Source organism: Chrysochloris asiatica, unplaced genomic scaffold (genome assembly GCF_000296735.1).
Source record: "Chrysochloris asiatica unplaced genomic scaffold, ChrAsi1.0 scaffold00210, whole genome shotgun sequence".
In the NCBI taxonomy this organism is placed as follows: Eukaryota; Metazoa; Chordata; class Mammalia; order Afrosoricida; family Chrysochloridae; genus Chrysochloris; species Chrysochloris asiatica.
The window spans coordinates 5,453,243-5,471,227 of NW_006408728.1; the positions used below are offsets into that span (position 1 = coordinate 5,453,243).

Consider the following 17,985-nt stretch of genomic DNA (forward strand, 5'->3'; position numbering starts at 1 on the left):
ATCACCATAGAAAGCTTGTAAGTCCATCTTCTGCCTATAACTGATTGGAATACCTAAAATGGGGCTACAACGTGCTCAGTGAAGGAGGCTTCCTGCGGATCCTCTGCAATACATAAGACTATAGGTGGAAGCCTGAACCACATTCAGATCGCCAGAGATGGGAAATTCCCACTTGAAAGGACAAGCACACCAACCTTGAGTGTCTAGAAAAACAGAAGATACTTCTTGAAAGAAAGACCTACAGGAAAAATACAAAACAACATAGGCAGAACGACTGTTACTAGAAGAACAAGCAACATGCTTGCCCAGGAAACATCAAGGCAAATGGTCGGGTCCCCTCAGTGCAAACCCCCTTCCAAGACTAAGACTCAGTGGGAATACATGCTGTGATTGGTGACCACACTCGACACTGATAAGGGGAAGTGAGGGAAAAACAGCAATGAAGCGGTCAGCTAAGCCCTACAATGTTCAATAAACTTCTGTGAACCCGGGTGAAGACCTGGTTGGCCAGCAGTGTGGCAAGACCTGGGGACTTTTGGGCCCAGATTCAGTGACATAGCCACAGAGGACTAGAGTGGAGAGTGAAGTGTCCAGCTGATAAGAATAGAGGGCATATGCATAAGAACACCCACACCTGCAGATAATACCCCCTTGTCCTGGCTTCAATGACTGGATGATCAGAGCTCAACCAGAAGTAAAAAGAAGGAGGAAAAAAAAAAAAAGTATTCTCATACAATTTGATGAACTTGACCTACACCTATGGAAGCAGTAACTCAAAAGAGGGAACAAGTCCTAACAGCAAGAATCATTCCCACACCCTCCATACACAGAGTTGGCAGGGATGGGCAACTTGGACATTGGCTACCCAAAATGGCGGTGGGGAGCTACAAAGGCAAGAAGTGACTGGCTTACAAGCTTTCAAGAGGGAACCTAGTTCCAGAGGGCCTGGAGGAAGGTAGAATCTCCAGTGAGTAGTATTCAATCTGACTAGCCAAGGCTGATGCAGTGAAATACAGACGGGTCTCTTGTGATACAATAGTGAATAATTGTTATCAGCACTGATTGTGAGGGTTGGAAATGTAAAGGTAGACATTTTATATCAAGGAGGTTGTGGGGAGTGATTAACTTTTCAGTCTAGGAGCGGAGGTCCCTAGGAACATCAAGGGAGAAGAGCAGAGACTGGGACCCTACCCAGAGAATCAGTGATGTCTGAAATGGAGCCAGAGATGATGATATGGAGCAATGGAGCAGCTGAAGACTTTAGATCCAGAGAGGGAGAGCGAGTGTGTGCTGAAGACCTGGGGGGCACGGGGGAAGGATTGCACAGAGGGGATTGGAATCATGGCAATGAGATGATATACGATAGAATGAATGTAAAACCAATGTTCTCTTATGTAAACTATCACATAACTCACAATAAAACATTTAAATTAAAAAAAAAAAAGATGGAAGGAATACACAGAGTCACTGTACCAAATAGGAATGGTAGATGCCCACCCACTTCAAGTAGTAGCATATGATTAAGAGCCAGTGATACTGAAAAAGTCCAAGATGCACTGAAGGAATTTTGGAAAAGAACCAGGCTCCAGGAATTGATGGTGTACAAACTGAAATCTTTCAATGAAGTGATGCAGCACTGGGCGCTTACTAACTTTGCCAAGGAATCTTAAAACACAGCTACCTGGCCAACCGATTAGAAGACATCCATATTTGTACCCATTTCAAAGAGAGGTGACGCAACAGAATGCAGAAATCATCAGACAATATAATTAATATCATAGGCAAGTAAAATTTGGCTAAAGGTAATTTTTAATATCAGACATGCTCACTATAAGAAAATCAGATAAGGGGTCTTCAGAAAGTTCATTGAAAAATTCCATACACAGTGTGTTTCATATCATTAACTGCAATCCCCATAATATACCATCATTTATCCCACTGCTTCCCTGTGTTTGCTTTTTCCAATCCTCCTCTTTCCTAACTATTCTGAATTTTGTCCTTGGGTCAATGCTGCCCTTTCGATCTCAAATGGTTGGTTACAGAAAGGTGTGCATACCTCACTAGTATTACTATTCCTTTTATCGTCCTATTGTTTGGCTGAAAAATTGAGTCATCGGGTGAACTCATTTCCAGACGAGAGGGGTGACTAAAGGCCACAGTCTCAAGGGTTCTACCAGTCTCTATCCCACCAGTAAGTCTGTTTTTTTAATGACTTTTGAGTTTTGTTCCACATTTTTCTCCCACTTTATCCTGGACCTTTTAATCTGATCCTTTTCAGAGCAGTTGGGAGTGGTAACCAGGCACCATTTATTTCTTTTGGTCTGAGGGACATGGAGAGTGATACTCCTGTGGTCCATTTGTCCAGGGGACTAACTGTTTCTATATATCTCAATTTTCTTCATTCTTCTTTCTTCAGATGGGGAGAGACCAACAGCTGTCCCTTAAATGGCCATCGTGAGCTTTTAGGACCATAATTATTACTAATCAAAGAAGGTTACTGAACGTTGTGTCTGTGCACTATGCTATGCTAATCAACCTTAGTTTTCCCCAAGACTATGGTCCTGAGCCTCCAGGACCCATTCAATGAACTTTTTGAAGCCCCTTCATATGAGTATTTGATCCTTGATATGGTGGTGACAGTACGATATTTTTAAAGTTCTTTGGAATAAATTTTAACTGCTAAAGAAAGAAATGACTATGAGACTCACGTGCACAGAATCACAAGAGAACAAGGGCATAATTCCTGGTACTGAAGGCAGCATTTTAATACTCGATCATCATTGTTCTCATCACTCAATCCATCTGTAAATTTAGCAAAAGCAATTATTAATAGGCAACTAGAATGTGAATGCCACACCAATTAGAATCTGGAATGTACTTACAAATCAAAAACATTTCAAAGAAAAAAAGCTTTTAAATAAAAAGGGGAAAATTAGATACAGCAAAATAATGTCTGAAAATTCAGGATCTAGAATTCAAGTAGATTACAGTTGTGGATTGCATAAAGTACTTAGTATTACTTCTAAAATGAAACAGTATATACCTGTTAAAAAACACAAGGAAAAAAATGTGATTTGTTTATAAAATGCCAAACCAGAAACCAAAAGCTACAAATTATAGTTTTAATTTGCTCATTTAAAGATTATAAGTAAACTGTATCATGCTCAAAATTACCTCTGTAAAGTAATGGGCGACTTTACTATCAACAACATAGCCGTTTCTTATGCCTGTTTTTCCTTAACCTCTAAAACAATAAAATTCAGATATGTACAGAAGAGGGTAATATGAAAGAGAGCAACGGGAAGAGAACATAAAAAGTAGTTTCTAACAAACATTAATCAATAGTCAATAGGTGTCATATGGTATTTTCCAAGCCTTAAAACATGTAGTGAAAATTCACTTGTTGTAAAAATAATGTGCAAAAATAGGGCCTAAGATAGCCTGCATCAGAACTACTTAGGGCATCTGTTTAGCATCCAGATTCCAGGATCACACTCCCTTGACATACTTCTAGATTAGAATCTTTGGTGTCTGGATCCCGAGAAATTCAACACAAACAAAGCAATGAGCTCAACCTTGATCTCAGTGTACTTTTTTTTTTTCACCTCAATTTTCAGCCCACCCACATTACTTAAATCAGTCCTCTGTAATCATTCAAACTAGGAAACTCTCTGTCATTCAACTAATAAATATTTATAATGAGTCCAGTTTGTGCTAGGTCCCTGTGTGAGTAAACTGGAGATGGGAAGACATACTCTTCAGGAGTTTCTAGTAGAGAAATTTACACAGAGATGAGTCAGAGGAAGATGTGACCATGAGCCTTAATCAGATGACTAGAGAGCAAGACACATATATTACAGGGGCTATTTTCCTTCTTTCAGATCAGAGAGTAAAGACTATTATTAATACAAAATGGTGGCTCAAGGTTTTTAGTCAACTTCAAAAACTCAATTCAGCACATACAAAATATGGTGTAAAGGTAACAGTACACTGTTGTCAATGTATAAAGTTAAAGATGATCTGTACTGTCATGTTTCCTAAGATACACCTAAAGCAGAAAGAACAGTAATGAAACACTTAGTCATGTCATTCAACAAATAGTTCTAGGACACAACCAAACACTTTCCAATACTGGCTTTCTAGAACTGAAGGCTTTATGTCTCAATCAAATTTTGATTGGCTTTCTAGATTTGAAGGCTTATGTCTCAATCAAAAGGAGACAACTCAGTCAACCAGTATAACATGATTCACACAAATCATTGTATGCATCCTGGTTAAGTGAGTAGCATCTGGGGTCTTAAACTTTTGTGAATAGCTCTCTTAAGACAAAACTACAGGTCTCTATTTGCCAGGGCTGAAACAAACAAAAAAAAAGGTCATCAAAAGCTTAGAGAAGAAAATATGCCTACACCAGCCACGACTTCATCTAGTTGGGAACCAGAAAAACTAGGTAATGCCCAGCTACCACACTGACCGTTCTGATCAGGGTCACAACAGTTGGCCCAAAATAGAAAGGGAGAAAAATATGGAGAAGTCAAATTTTTATTTAAAAAAATAATAAAGTCAGACAAACTGTAACAGCAGAGAACAGAGGCCTCCCTGAGATGTTGCTCTGAGACATTCTTTACACCTCGAACCAAGCCTAACCCCAAGATAACCTCTAGAAAAACAGCAGAGTAGCACCGAAAAAAAAGGATGTTACCCATAAGATCAGTTCCTACCAAAAACTATCATGAGACCAAAAGGTCAACAGTTAGTCAAAAGCAAAGATGAGAAGATAAGGGGACAAGAAAACTGGAGTGGAGTATAGGCATTCTTCAGAGATAGTTTGGGTTCAGTCCCAGGCCATTTCAATAAAGTTAATATCACCATAAAGTGAGCTGCACACATTTTAGGGTTTCCTAGTGCACATAAAACTTACATTTACACTATTCTGTAGTCTATTAAATATGTAACTGCATATGACAAAGTTTGAAATATTCTGAGAATCACCAAAGCATGACAGAGACACAAAGTGAGCACAAGTTGTTGGAAAATGGAGCTGAGAGACTTCCTTGACCCAGGTTTGTTGCAAATCTTTAATTTGTAAAAGACATAGCATCTGTAAGTGCAATAAAGCACAGCACAATAAGATGAGGTATGTCTTACTGGACAGGGAACCAGCTGAACACAACTAAAGAGAATGCTTACAATTGTGATAAATTAACTACTACCACTGAACAATTTGTGTGAAATGATCAAATAAGAAATTAAGTACTATATAAATTTTCACCAAAAACTCAATAAAATATTACTAAAAACAAAGAAGCTCTGGTAGCATAGTGGTTACAAGTAGGGCTGCTAACCTCAAGGTCAGCAGTTCAAAACTACTCATTCCATGGGAGAAAGATGATGCTTTCTGCATCTGTAAAGATTTACAGCCTTGGAAACCCTATACAGGGTTGCTATGCATCAGAACCTACTCCATGGCACACAACCAACACCATCAAAACCAAAAAACCTCAAACATATCATACTAAGTTTCTATTCAGAATGCATTGTATCTGGAACATACTATTATTTTGTTACAGTTTAAGTGCTGTCAAGTCAGTTTCAACTCAGCAACCCTGTATAGTTTCTAATGAGCAGTTGGTGAGTTTGAACCGACAATCTTACAGTTCAAACTGACGTTGCAGTCCAGGGCTTATCCTACAGTGCCACATCAGAACTCTATACACAATTAGAACTGTATTAAGATGAATTCCTCCAGCTGTTATAATGAGGACAAGTAAACATCACCGATTCATGATAATGGAAAATATTGTAAATCTACATATGTAAAGTCTGAATTGGAAAAAATCAGATTCTTTTTAAAGAAAAATATCTTCTAAACATATGTATTAACCCAGCAGGGTCAATAACATTCCTTTATACAGCGATGTTGTCAACAGTTCTTTATACAGAGATTTTTTAGTAAGTTATATAAAACAAGGAGTCCTTGTATGGTATAAATGGTTAACCCACTCAGCTGCTAACAGAAAGGGTGGACATTTATGTCCATCCAGCGGTGCCTCAGAATAAAGACCTGGAAATCTACTGAAACATCAATGATTGCAAATTTTAAGAAACACAGTTTTACTCTGAAACACGTGTGATCTCCACAGTTAGAATCAACTCAATGTTGACTTTATAAACACATAAGCATAAGGAACACAATTAGAATTTAGGTCTACAGTAATTAGAAAATTACTTAAACTGCTATAAAAATAAAATCAGGGGAAAATCTATAGGTCTCTATTACAAAGACACCTCCTTAATAAAGATTCTGACAAAGCACAGAATAAACAATGCCTGCTTCTACAGCATATTATCTGCACTAAAGTGATAAAATAGAAACTTAGATCATTTACTCAACAATGGCATTTTAAAAAAATGAATCCAAAGTACTGTAATATAGACTATACATATAGAACAATATGGTCATTGTCTATGAATTAGGGACAAAGACCAAGAAGGGCTAAGAAAAGCAGGAAATTACAATCAAAGACCACCAAATTAGACACCCCCCCCAAGTCATCAGCATGCCCTGCCATTTTACAGTCCAATGGCCACAAATTTTTAAATAGGCTTGAACATCCCCCTCCACTAATTAGCACCTAAACAAGTTCAAATTATCAGAAAGAGATCTAAGAGATTAATACTTACAAAGTTTTTGAGAAGCAAGTTGCATTGACTAACCCCATACCTTTCTATCTTGATTTTTGAGGCTGTCATTGATGAAATGAACTGCGGGTATAGCTTTATGCTGGGCATGTTTTAATAATTTTCCTGCCTTCATGCGATCCAATTCTTGCACAACCACCCAGGGAATTATCAACACAAATCTGTCAAAGCCTAAAAAATGAAAAAGAAACTTTAGAAGTTAATAAATACTTATTGAGTTACTAAACTGAACTGGTGTACTGAAATTGAGAGTTATGAGGAAAATAGTTCTAACCTTTATAAAGAATTCACAATGTAAATGCAGAGACAATACATAAAAACAGGAAAATTAAAAATGACATGTGACAAAAGAATGTTAAAAAATAAACACTATTGGAGGTAAAAGACGAGCAAATTTGGATTCCTAGAGTAACCTGTGTTGTCTGTTGTTAAGTGCTGTTGAGTCATTTCTGACTCACAGCGACCCTGCATAGGGTTTCTGAGGAGTGGCTAGGGATTTTGAACCTATGACCTTGTGGTTAACAGTCCAGTGCTAATCCTGTAGTGTCACATCAGGCAGGACCCTATAGACACTCATATCTTACTTTGCTGATGATGCTTTATATATACGCTTAATATGCATATCCAAATGTGAATACCACAGCACTGTTAACATCAGATCAAGCTAGAAAAGCATAATCAGTAAATATATTTTGTAAATACCTGGTATTTCTGTTGTCTTCAAAATTCTAACAAATTTGAGATGATTCATCAAAATATTTGTGTCAATAACAATTAGAAGACTTTTGTCTGAAGAAGTATTTTCTAGAGAAAAATGACAAAGTCATGATTTTAATACTCAATCATTTCATGACACAGTGAAACCCATGAGAACCAGAATTCAACGGGTCTGCCTTGTTTTTCAGGTCTCCCCTATTATATATCTTTGACAGTCTTGCCACTATTTTGTTGTTACTTTTAGCACAAAATATTTGGTTTTTCCTTCAAATATTGAGTTAGTATATGAGGAACATATATTAATTAAATTTTTGGTATTACAGAACTTTTCATAGCATTCTTTAGAAAAGAAAGTCCTTTAGACGACGAACAGAAAATTGCTTTCTCCAATTACTGAGAAAGAACTGCAGTGTTTAATTACTCACTGCTAGAATATAACGAATTGCTTATGGGTGGATTTTAAATAAAAGTTGACTTGCCCCAGCACTATGTTTCTAAATCTTGTCTTGGATTTTTGGTAAAAGTACCCTTAGGGATTGTAGGTTAAATTTAGTTATCACCTGAGTAAAACATAATTAAAAAGGTAAATATGGGTAAAAAAAACAAAAACATAAAGCAATGCCAACATTATCACTTCATAGGGCTTTTTAGAGGATCAGATAAGTTAATGCAAATGAAAAACCTTAGTAAATTAAAAAATGCAATGTGACTGTAAGGCGTATTACTATTTTTGTAAATAAAATTGAAAATAGTAAAATAATGAATTTTAAATAAGCTCTACCATTTATCTTCCCCCAGTAGCAAGAATGATGAAAATTTGACAATACAAACAAAAGAAATCTATTAAGATAATACCTTTAAGCAATTCGCATAATTTTTTATCAGTGCTTTACATAGCTGAAATTGTTAAAAGGTATGATTATAAGTAATAAAACATAATTCCTAAGTCCAATAACTACTGCCCCTTGGTGAGAAGAAAAATAAAATCTAAATGCCTAATATATGAGATATATAAAACAAAGGATGGTAAGACAAAATATATCTGATTCCTAGGGTTAAAACAACATATTTTACTATTTTTCATCTAAATATTATAAAACAGAAATATTGGCATATTAACTCTTAAGCAAGCATGTTGTTGTTGTTGTTGTTATGTGCCGTGGAGTCGGTTCCGACTCATAGCGAGAGACCCTGTAGAGGGTTTCCGAGGCTGCAAATCTTTACGGGAGCAGAACGACTCATCTTTCTCCCACGGAATAGCTGGTGGTTTTGAACTGCTGACCTTGCAGTTCGTAGCCTGATTAGTAACCACTACGCTACCAGAGCTCCATAGCTCATAAATATTAAATGCAAGTCATACCAGTAGAAGAATGTACATCAGCTTCCACCAAGTCAATTTCCATATTCATTAACTCTTCATAAGGTGGAACCACAGTTAAGTCCATAGTTTTTCCCACACGTGCAGCATGAAGCTCTTCTACGATCTGCATCTAAATCATGAAAGACTCATGGTAAAATATTTATTTACTCTGCAGATTATGAAGAAAAAGAAAGCAATTAGTTCACTTAAGATGAGATTTGTCTGTGTACAGAAAAAAATTTACAAAAATAGAGGCAGCATGGTAAAAGAAAAGAGATTCTTAAACATGGTTTTAAAAACAATTCTCTTATCACCCTTATAACCTGAGACATATAAATTACTTAAGTGCTTCTGGTCTTCATTTGCTCATCTGTAAGTTAAGAATATTAAATACCTATGTCCTTTTCAGATTTTTGTGATGATAAATGAAATAAGCTGTATGAATCACTTCACACAGATCCTAGTATATAGCAAACCTTCAAAAGAAGTTAATTCTCAGTCACTTTCTCATTTCAAAATACTTTAGGGTCCAAAAATACTTTAACATGGTTAATGACTATTTTCCTGAGATTTCTAAAAGGGTTTGTAAACCATCAAAAATTGAGATCTAGAACTTAAGACCCTTCTTGTCTCAGGGAAGTAGTTCTGTGTTCATTTACATACACACACACACACACACACACATATGGAGTTCTGGTTGTGTAGTGGTTAAAAGCCCGGCTGCCAACCTCAAGATCAGCAGTTTGAAACTACCAGCGGTTCCACGGCAGAAAGATGAGGTTTTCTGCTCCTGTAAAGATTAACAGCCTGTGCAGGGTCGCTATGAGTCAGAACCGACTCCACCGTACTTAACAACAACAACAACAACACACACACACATATATATGGAGCTCTGGTAGCACAGTGGTTACGAATTGGGCTGCTAACCTCAAGGTCAGCAGTTAGAAACTACCAGTTGTTCTGAGGCAGAAAGCTAAGGCTTTCTGCTAACGTAAAGATTTACAACCTCGGAAACCCTGTACAGGGTCACTATAAGTCGGAACTGACTCCATGGCATACAACCACCACCATATATATATATATATATATAAAGAAATGAAAATATAATCTAACTTAGTTCTTTAGTTATAGAGTCAAGAAATATTTCCTTGTTCTAGTAGGGCGTACTAACACTCAAGACTGGAAAATACAACTTCCTGTCACAAATAAAGAAGGAATGACTCTAATTTAAAAAGTGACTTTTAATAGAAAAATACAAAATATTAATATTTTAGGATGAGAGAGCATAAACTTTTATCCAGTAATTCCTTCAGGGTCAATCAGGAGATCTGGTTAGGAAATGAAACAACAGGTACAAGTACACACAGTATCCTCTCACAGATTTTATCTCACTGCTGAGTAGAAAAATGATATAAACGCTTGTTATTATCATACTGCATTTTGACAATCCCAGGCATATAAAAATCATGATAAAATTAAATCAAATTTCAGATAAGGTGTGGGGTCTTAGGCGCCCTGGTCTTCATTGAAAACAGATTAATTTATTAGAAACAATGGCAAAAAAAAAAAAATGAACAAGTAAACAATGTTTTTCTAAAGAGTTTCTGATGATGGCTTTTTAGAAACTTACACACTGATTTTAAAAAACACATCACTATCATTTTCATATTATCAAGGTTTCTAAATTTTGTTATATTAAAAGGAGAAACAATTTCATTAAAACTATTCAAAGTAAGTGACTATATCAGTAACCTCTTGATCTGTATCTTGAAGATTTTCAGGTGGTACCAAAGAACACGGTGCGTCAAAACTCTGAAACGAGAAGTACTTTCTTTAGTTAAGACTGAAGCATATACCCAGTGCAACATTTTTCAACCTAACCACTACTGACATTTGGGGTCAAGTAATTTTTTGTGTGGGGGCTGTCTTGTGTACTGTAAGATGTTTAAAGTATCCCTGGCCTATACCCACTGAATGCCAATAGCACCTTTCCCTGACCTCCGACCCTTTATCTCCTCACCGTCCACACCCCACTTCCATTTCTTGTATCCTAGGGGATATTTGTCAAAACTTTCTCTGGGCACTGTTAAATACTCCCTAGGGTCAAAGTTGTTCCTAGAACAAAACATCTAGAAATTTTTTTAAAGCCTCATTCTCTCAAGACACAAAAAATGGTAGAAATGCTTTAGGGTTTATGGGTTAATGCGCTGGACTGCAAGATTGGTTTGAACTGCGAGGCTGGAGATTCAAATTTACCAGCTACTTCTTGGAAACCCTATATAGGGTTGCTATGAGTCAGAACCAACTCAATGGCACTCAACAACAACAACATTCATATATCTGGACTTCTGGTGTGGCGTTGTTGGATTGGCACTGCAATGCAAACCACAAAGATAGCAGTTTAAACCCACCATCTGCTCCTCGGAAACCCTATACAGGGCAGCTATGAGTTGGAGCCGAGTCGACAGCACTTAACAACAACAAATTCAAAGACTAACACTATATGCCACTTTTTAAGAAACAGAAAAGAACCCTGGAAAAGGTAAATACATTGAACATTAGTTGTGGGACAATTCATCCAAGTAATAGCTGAACTTTTCAGTTTAGCAGCCATGTTCTTTAACCACCAGAGCTCCTTAGGTACAAACTACAAATCCTCTTTAATAAAGTAGATCATATGTAGAAATACTTTACTGAGAATTCAGCTTCTACCCTTTCCAACATTAAACTTTACATAGCATAAAACCATACATATCACATGTACGGGGTCCATGACTTCAATATGTAATGTTCCTTTTGCCATCTGACTTTAAATCTTATTTGATCTTTAAGATTTGCTTAGACAAACAAGTGCCAAATAAACTGAAATTATTATCAGAGCTTTCCTCAACTTGTTTTAAGACTTTCTGCTCCCTTCCATAGATTACTACCACACTTTACCTTTTATCTATACATCACCTCAGTTGTTTCAATGAATTGTCTGTCATCCAACAATCCAGAAAAGTTCACAGTAATTGTCCCTGATAACTTCCTATTACAATTGAAAATCTTAGTGTATATCTAAATGAATGCCTCCACCTACAAATTTTAAATTTATGTGAACCATTTCCATCATCTATTTCAACTCACAGCAACCCTATATGACAAGGTAGAACTGCCTCCACTGGGTTTCCAAGCTATAAATCTTTCTGGAACCAGCCTAGAAATCTTCCTCCCATGGAGCAGCTGGTGGGTTTGACCACAACAACCTTAGAAAACACTTTCTTAACTCACCCAAAGTCTTATACTTGTACCACCACATCCAATTCTTAGGCACCTAAAATTTATTCACCATATTGCAAGAATAATTGTTTACTAATCTGCTTGAGACCTTCTCAAGGTCATTTTATTCATCTCTAAGCCCCTATTGTTGTTGTTATATGCTGTCGAGTAGGTTTCTACTCATAGCAGCCCTGTATAGGGTTTCCGAAGAGCAGCTGGTGAGTCTGAACTGCCAGCCCTGCAGTTCAAACTGACCTTGTGGGCCACTATATTATCCTATAGCGCCACACCAGGACTCCTAAGCCCCTAGAACCTAGAATAGAACCTCTAACTGATGTTTGATAAATAAATTCTTACCTTACATACTTGTGTGAATTAAGTTGGATGCTGTCTGCAAATGTGTGTTATAAAAAACCTCTAGAACATTAATTTGCAAAGGTGGGCAGGTATGCAACCTGAGAGGGGTCTATATCCTACGACTATAAAATCTAAGAAACAAAAGAAGTTATTTTCTTTTTAGGAAAGTATAACCAGATTACTAAATTACAGGACTACTAAATCCAGAAAATTAAACTGTTTCCTTATAAAGTACACTCATGACTTTATAATTATTTATTGAGGAATTATAGAGGAAGATAAAATAGAGTACTAAGATGACTGCTGTCAACAGTCTATCTAGAATACGGATAATACATACTTGCTGCTCTTGTATCTAAATGATTTTAGGTCAGATAGGGTTGCTAGTTAAAGAATTTTCATTCGAACAACTGGTTAGGTAGCATGTTACTGAGGTATACGCAATGGACTGTTAACCGAAAGGCTGGCAGTTTAAACCCACCAGTTGCTCCTCGGCAACCCAATACAGGATCGTTACAAGTTGGAACAGATTCAACGGCACTTTACAACAACAGTTATATGAAAAATCCCTCTCCCTACTACTTATTATTGGTGCTACATGCCTCTGTTGATTTGTACAGTAAATAACTCTATATAAACAAGTGGTTAAGAAGCCAAAAGAAAACATAAGATACACTACAAGCTTTTCTCATACTATTTCTCAGATGAACAATATAAGGGGAATACAAAAAAATGATACAATAATTATTACTGAACATTCATTCTGGCAACTTCCAGTTCTTTTCTTCTGTTCTACTTTAAAATAGAAACACCTAGAAGAAACACTGGTCATCTTACCAGCTATGAGAGAAGTAAAAAGAATGAACTTCATTCCTTACCTCTTTGGGACTCTTCAAATTCATTTTAACTAAAGGCATTCCCTTCTCAAGCTCTTTTGGCCTCTCAAATTATGATCCTTCCATTTTTCATAAGGAATAGCTTACTTCTGCAATTTATAGTCTCAATATTTAAAACCAGGTAGGCTCAATCACCTCTGTTTATAAGACACATTCCCTAGGTTTCGGAAGTTTTGAAATTCTAAGTTCTGGAGCCCCAAAATTCTAAAAGTTCTCTTTAAAATAAATAATTGACCATAGAAACAATACTATAGAGATTAGGTTGTCAAATTAGTCTACAAAGTGCCTATTTATTACATGATTTAGAGGCAAAATAGATGTGCTGCTAGATCTTGCAAATGCAGTTCCCTCTATGTGGAATTCTCCCATCTGTCCCCACCTTACCACACCCCACTTGAATGACTGCTATTCATTCTTTTATTTTTATTTACTATCTCCTTGGGGAGTGGTGGCTTCCTATAATAAGCATTGGACTACAAACCACCAGGTCTGAAGTTAAAGCCCACCAGCCACTCCTCAGGAAAGATGAGGCTTTCTGCTCCTGCAAGATTTAAAAAAGCCTCAGAGATCGCTATGAGTGGGAATCAACTCCATGACTCTTAACAACCACAACACCCCCTTAGTAAATCTTTTTAAACGAATCCCTCCACAGTATAACCAAGGCCACATTAATCCACCTCTGCAGATACCACACTATGTGACAAGAGACTACCTACTTAATGGTATGTGTCTTCATATGAATGTCTTTCAAAACAGAGACGATGCGTGCCTTTCAAGTTATACTGCTGCAATGTCTGGCACATAGTGACACACAATAAAAACTTTGTCAAAGGAATAAGCTCTTCAGAATATTAACCCGAGTGGTCCCTATACCTAGGGTTGAAGAAGAGCTTAAAAGATTGTTGTAAACACGTCTGTCAAACAAAGGACTATCTACAGTTAGGTTTCTTTTTTCAGTTTTACAAATTCTCTTTGATGACAGGTCCTTGAAATTTGCCAGAATACCTTCTTAAGAGAGTTGTGTTTAAAGGGGGCAAAATAAAGAAACCAACGTGTATCTTCATGACTAAATTTGAATCAGTCTTCTATGATCATCAGTAACCAAAACGACACAAACCTGTTATATTAAAACAAAACCTACAATCCTTATTTCACACTACCTTACCTGAGTTAGATTTTTACTAGAACTTGAATTGTTACTTTCTTGATGCTCATGATACTTTGCTTTCCACTTACGAACAGTCTTACATGTAGTATCTGAAATGAAATGTTCAATTTTGTGCCTACTCAAATTTAATGAAACCTGGGAGCTTTCCAGGCATTCTTCTTCCTTCTGCTTAGTCTTTGACTTGTTAGAATCTATACTTAAGACATTTTCTTCCACAATCTTCTGGAGACTATCACGAAATTTTACTGGAATTTTGAAACTGATCTTCCTTCTTCTAGGCTTCAGTGGTTCCTTAATTATCTTGTTGGAATTATAATCCTTAGAAAAGTCATTGCTCTTGCATTTCTCTAAGACATATCTTTCTGAACTCTCTCTAAATTTATTGCACCGTTCTTTTTTGAATTCGTTCATCTTCTGGCTTTGATCAAGTAAATGAGGCCATTTTTTCTCACTTGTATTACCTGCAGCTTTAGGTTTCAAATCTTTAGTAATTGTAGGACTGCCCAGATTTTTAGGTTCACACTTACTCTGAACACTTGTTAATTTACTATCTTTAAATTTAAACTCTGCACATTCACTGATATTTGTTTTAGTTCCATTTGAAGAAGGATTCTGTGAACTAATCTGGTCATCATTTGAAAAAGATGTTGCTTGAAGTTTACCAGGTCCTTGAAATGAAAAACTGATTTTTGGCCTCTTTCTTGAAGTATCAGTTGCTACACTGAATCTGTAAAACATCATAGATACATAGGTTATATTACATGCATATATAATTTTATGCTGTATGATTTCACATAGCACATGACACAATTGGGCTGACATTAACTTCAAAAAAAGTAAAAAACGGCTACCTTAAGATTAAGTGGAAAGGATTACTCATTAAACAGTTTTAGAATAACTGATTGGTTATTTGGGGAAAAAAATCAATTTATAATTTTCTATAATACCATATGGACTCCTGGTGTGGTGCTATAAGGTAAGTTACATAGGATAAACTCAAGGTCGGTTTTAACCACAAGTTGGTAGCTCAAACTCACCAGCCACTCCTCACCAGACGCTATACTGGGTCACTATGAGTCAGAACCAACTCAACAGCACTTAACAACATAACAATAATACCATATGGGAACACAGTGACTCCATATGATTAACACTGAATTGCAAACCACAAGGTTTGTGGTTCGAGCCCATCAGCCATATGAGACTTTCTACTCCCAAGAAAATGTAAAGTCTCAGAAATCCTATACAGGGTCACTATGAGTCAGAACCGACTCGACAGCACATAGCAACAACAACAATAGCATAATACTATACAAATAAACCCCAAATGGATTAAAAATTTATTTAAAATAAGTATAAATTATTATTATTATTACTATCCTTTATATTACACCATTAAAAACCAGAAGGCAAAAAGTGACTGATTTCTAAAAGGGCAACTTTCTAAGTTTAATAGCAGTGGAAGAAATTACACATGAAAACAGTGATAATACACACATATGTGACTATTTAAAATTTTAGCATATCTAAAAATAATAAAATGAAAAGAACCAAGATATGATCTTTGCTATTTACCTGACAGCTTACTAGTATATAGTCTTAGTAAATTTAAATGTCATCAAAAAGTACAGGAAATGCAAAGGCTATGTGCCTGCAAGCAGGAAGCTGGCTTGAAAATGTGCCTTTTCAACATGTAAACAAATATATACTTTCTGTATGTTTTACGTACATTAAAAAAAGGGGGGGTTTCAGGTAAATATTGTTTACCAATGGTGAATGGAAATGAAATAAAATATAATTTGTTGAGTGTAAAACTGATGATCTGCCATGTAAGCTATCACTTAATTCATAATACAACCTTTAAAAAAAGTACTAAAACTCTTGAATGTTGTTGTTGTTCAGCACCGTCCAGTCGGTAACAATTCATACAACTCGGTCTAGGGTTTCCAAGGAGTGGCTGGTGAGCTTGAACTGCCGACTTACAGTTCAAACCGACCTTGTAGTCCAGCAGCGCCACACCAGGACTCAAAAACTCTTGAATAGAACAGAAAAAATTAATGAAAGAGAAAACAGAAGTGGCACTGTAGGATAAGCACTAGACTGCGAGTTCACTTGAATTGCAAAGTCACCAGCCACTCCTCAGAAACCCTATACAGGGTTGCTATGAGCTGGAACTAATTCGAAAGCACTTCACAATTTAACATTTGGGGAAAAATAAAGTTTGACTTCTGTGGCAATCATAGATGCTAATTACAACAGCAACTTATCAGTTTTCTTTGAATAACTTAGAATTGTTGTTGTTAAGTGCCATCGAGTCGGTTCCGACTCATAACGACCCTGAACAGGGTTTCCAAGGCTGTAAATCTTTACGGGAGCAGAAAGCCTCATGTTTCTCCCACGGAGCAGCTGGTAGTTTCGAACAGCCGACCTTGTAGTTCACAGTACGATTCATAACCACTACGCTACCAGAGCTCCTTAATAACTTAGCATAGACCTTTAAAATAACATTAAATACTGGAAAAATAAATAAATAAACCCTATTGCTGATGATTTGATTCTACCTCATGGTGAGCTCATCTTACACAGAGTAAACCTGTTCCATATGGGGTTTTTTAGCTGTGATATTTACAGAACAAATTGTCAGGTCCTTTTTTCTGTCACATCACTGACTGGGTTTAAAACATTAAACCAAAATGGCTTGCATAACCCAGAGACCTAAAATACTTGACAAGAGGTTACAAAATGGGCCCTCTCATATGCTGACAACAACATATGCTGCTGGTTGAAATGCAAAATTATATATAACTGTTCCACAAAAAAAATGTGGCAATGTAACTTAAGAGTTCTAAAAGCATTCGTATTTTTGACTTATCAGCAATTCTTTTAGAAATCTACACCAAGATTTTAAAAAATCAGAAATTGGTTACAAAATATATATATATAAAGAAATTCAATATTGTTGTTGTTAGGTGCCATCAAGTCAGTACTGACTCATAGCGACCTTATGCACAGCAAAACGAAACACTGCCCAATCCTGGGCTAAGCTCACTATAGTTGCCACACTTGAGTTCATTGATGCTTCCACTTTGTCAATCCATCTTGTTGGGGTGTCTTCCTCTTTTTCTCTGACCCTCCACCTTACCAAACATGATATCCTTCTCCAGTGACTGCTCCCTCCTGACTATATGTCCAAAGTATGATGACAAAGTTTGGCCAACTTGGCCTCCAGGGAGCACTCTGGCTGCACTTCTTCCAAAATAGATCTATTGGTTGTTTTGGCAGCCCATGGCACTTTCAATACTCTGCTCCAACACTGTAACTCAAAAGCATCAATTCTTCTATGGTCTTCCTTATTCACTGTCCAGCTTTCCCATACATATAAGTTTAATGAAAATACCATGGCTTGGGTCAGGCGCACCTTAGTCCTCAAGCTGACATCTTTCCTCTTCAACACTTTAAAAAGGTCTTGTGTAGCAGATTTGCCTAAAGCAATATGTAGTATGATTTCTTGACTGCTGCTTCCG

At 36.6% G+C, this 17,985-nt stretch overlaps 1 protein-coding gene across 1 annotated transcript in view; it reads right to left on the reverse strand.

Moving 5' to 3' along the window:
• The window catches only part of SWT1 (SWT1 RNA endoribonuclease homolog (S. cerevisiae)), a 127,472-nt gene that overhangs the window by 90,088 nt on the left and 19,399 nt on the right, over positions 1 to 17,985 (reverse strand). Inside the window, 6 exon segments of the mRNA XM_006872708.1 lie at positions 2,709 to 2,802; positions 6,685 to 6,873; positions 7,405 to 7,506; positions 8,780 to 8,909; positions 10,532 to 10,591; positions 14,459 to 15,188. Of these exon segments, the coding sequence (XP_006872770.1) occupies positions 2,709 to 2,802; positions 6,685 to 6,873; positions 7,405 to 7,506; positions 8,780 to 8,909; positions 10,532 to 10,591; positions 14,459 to 15,188 (1,305 nt within the window).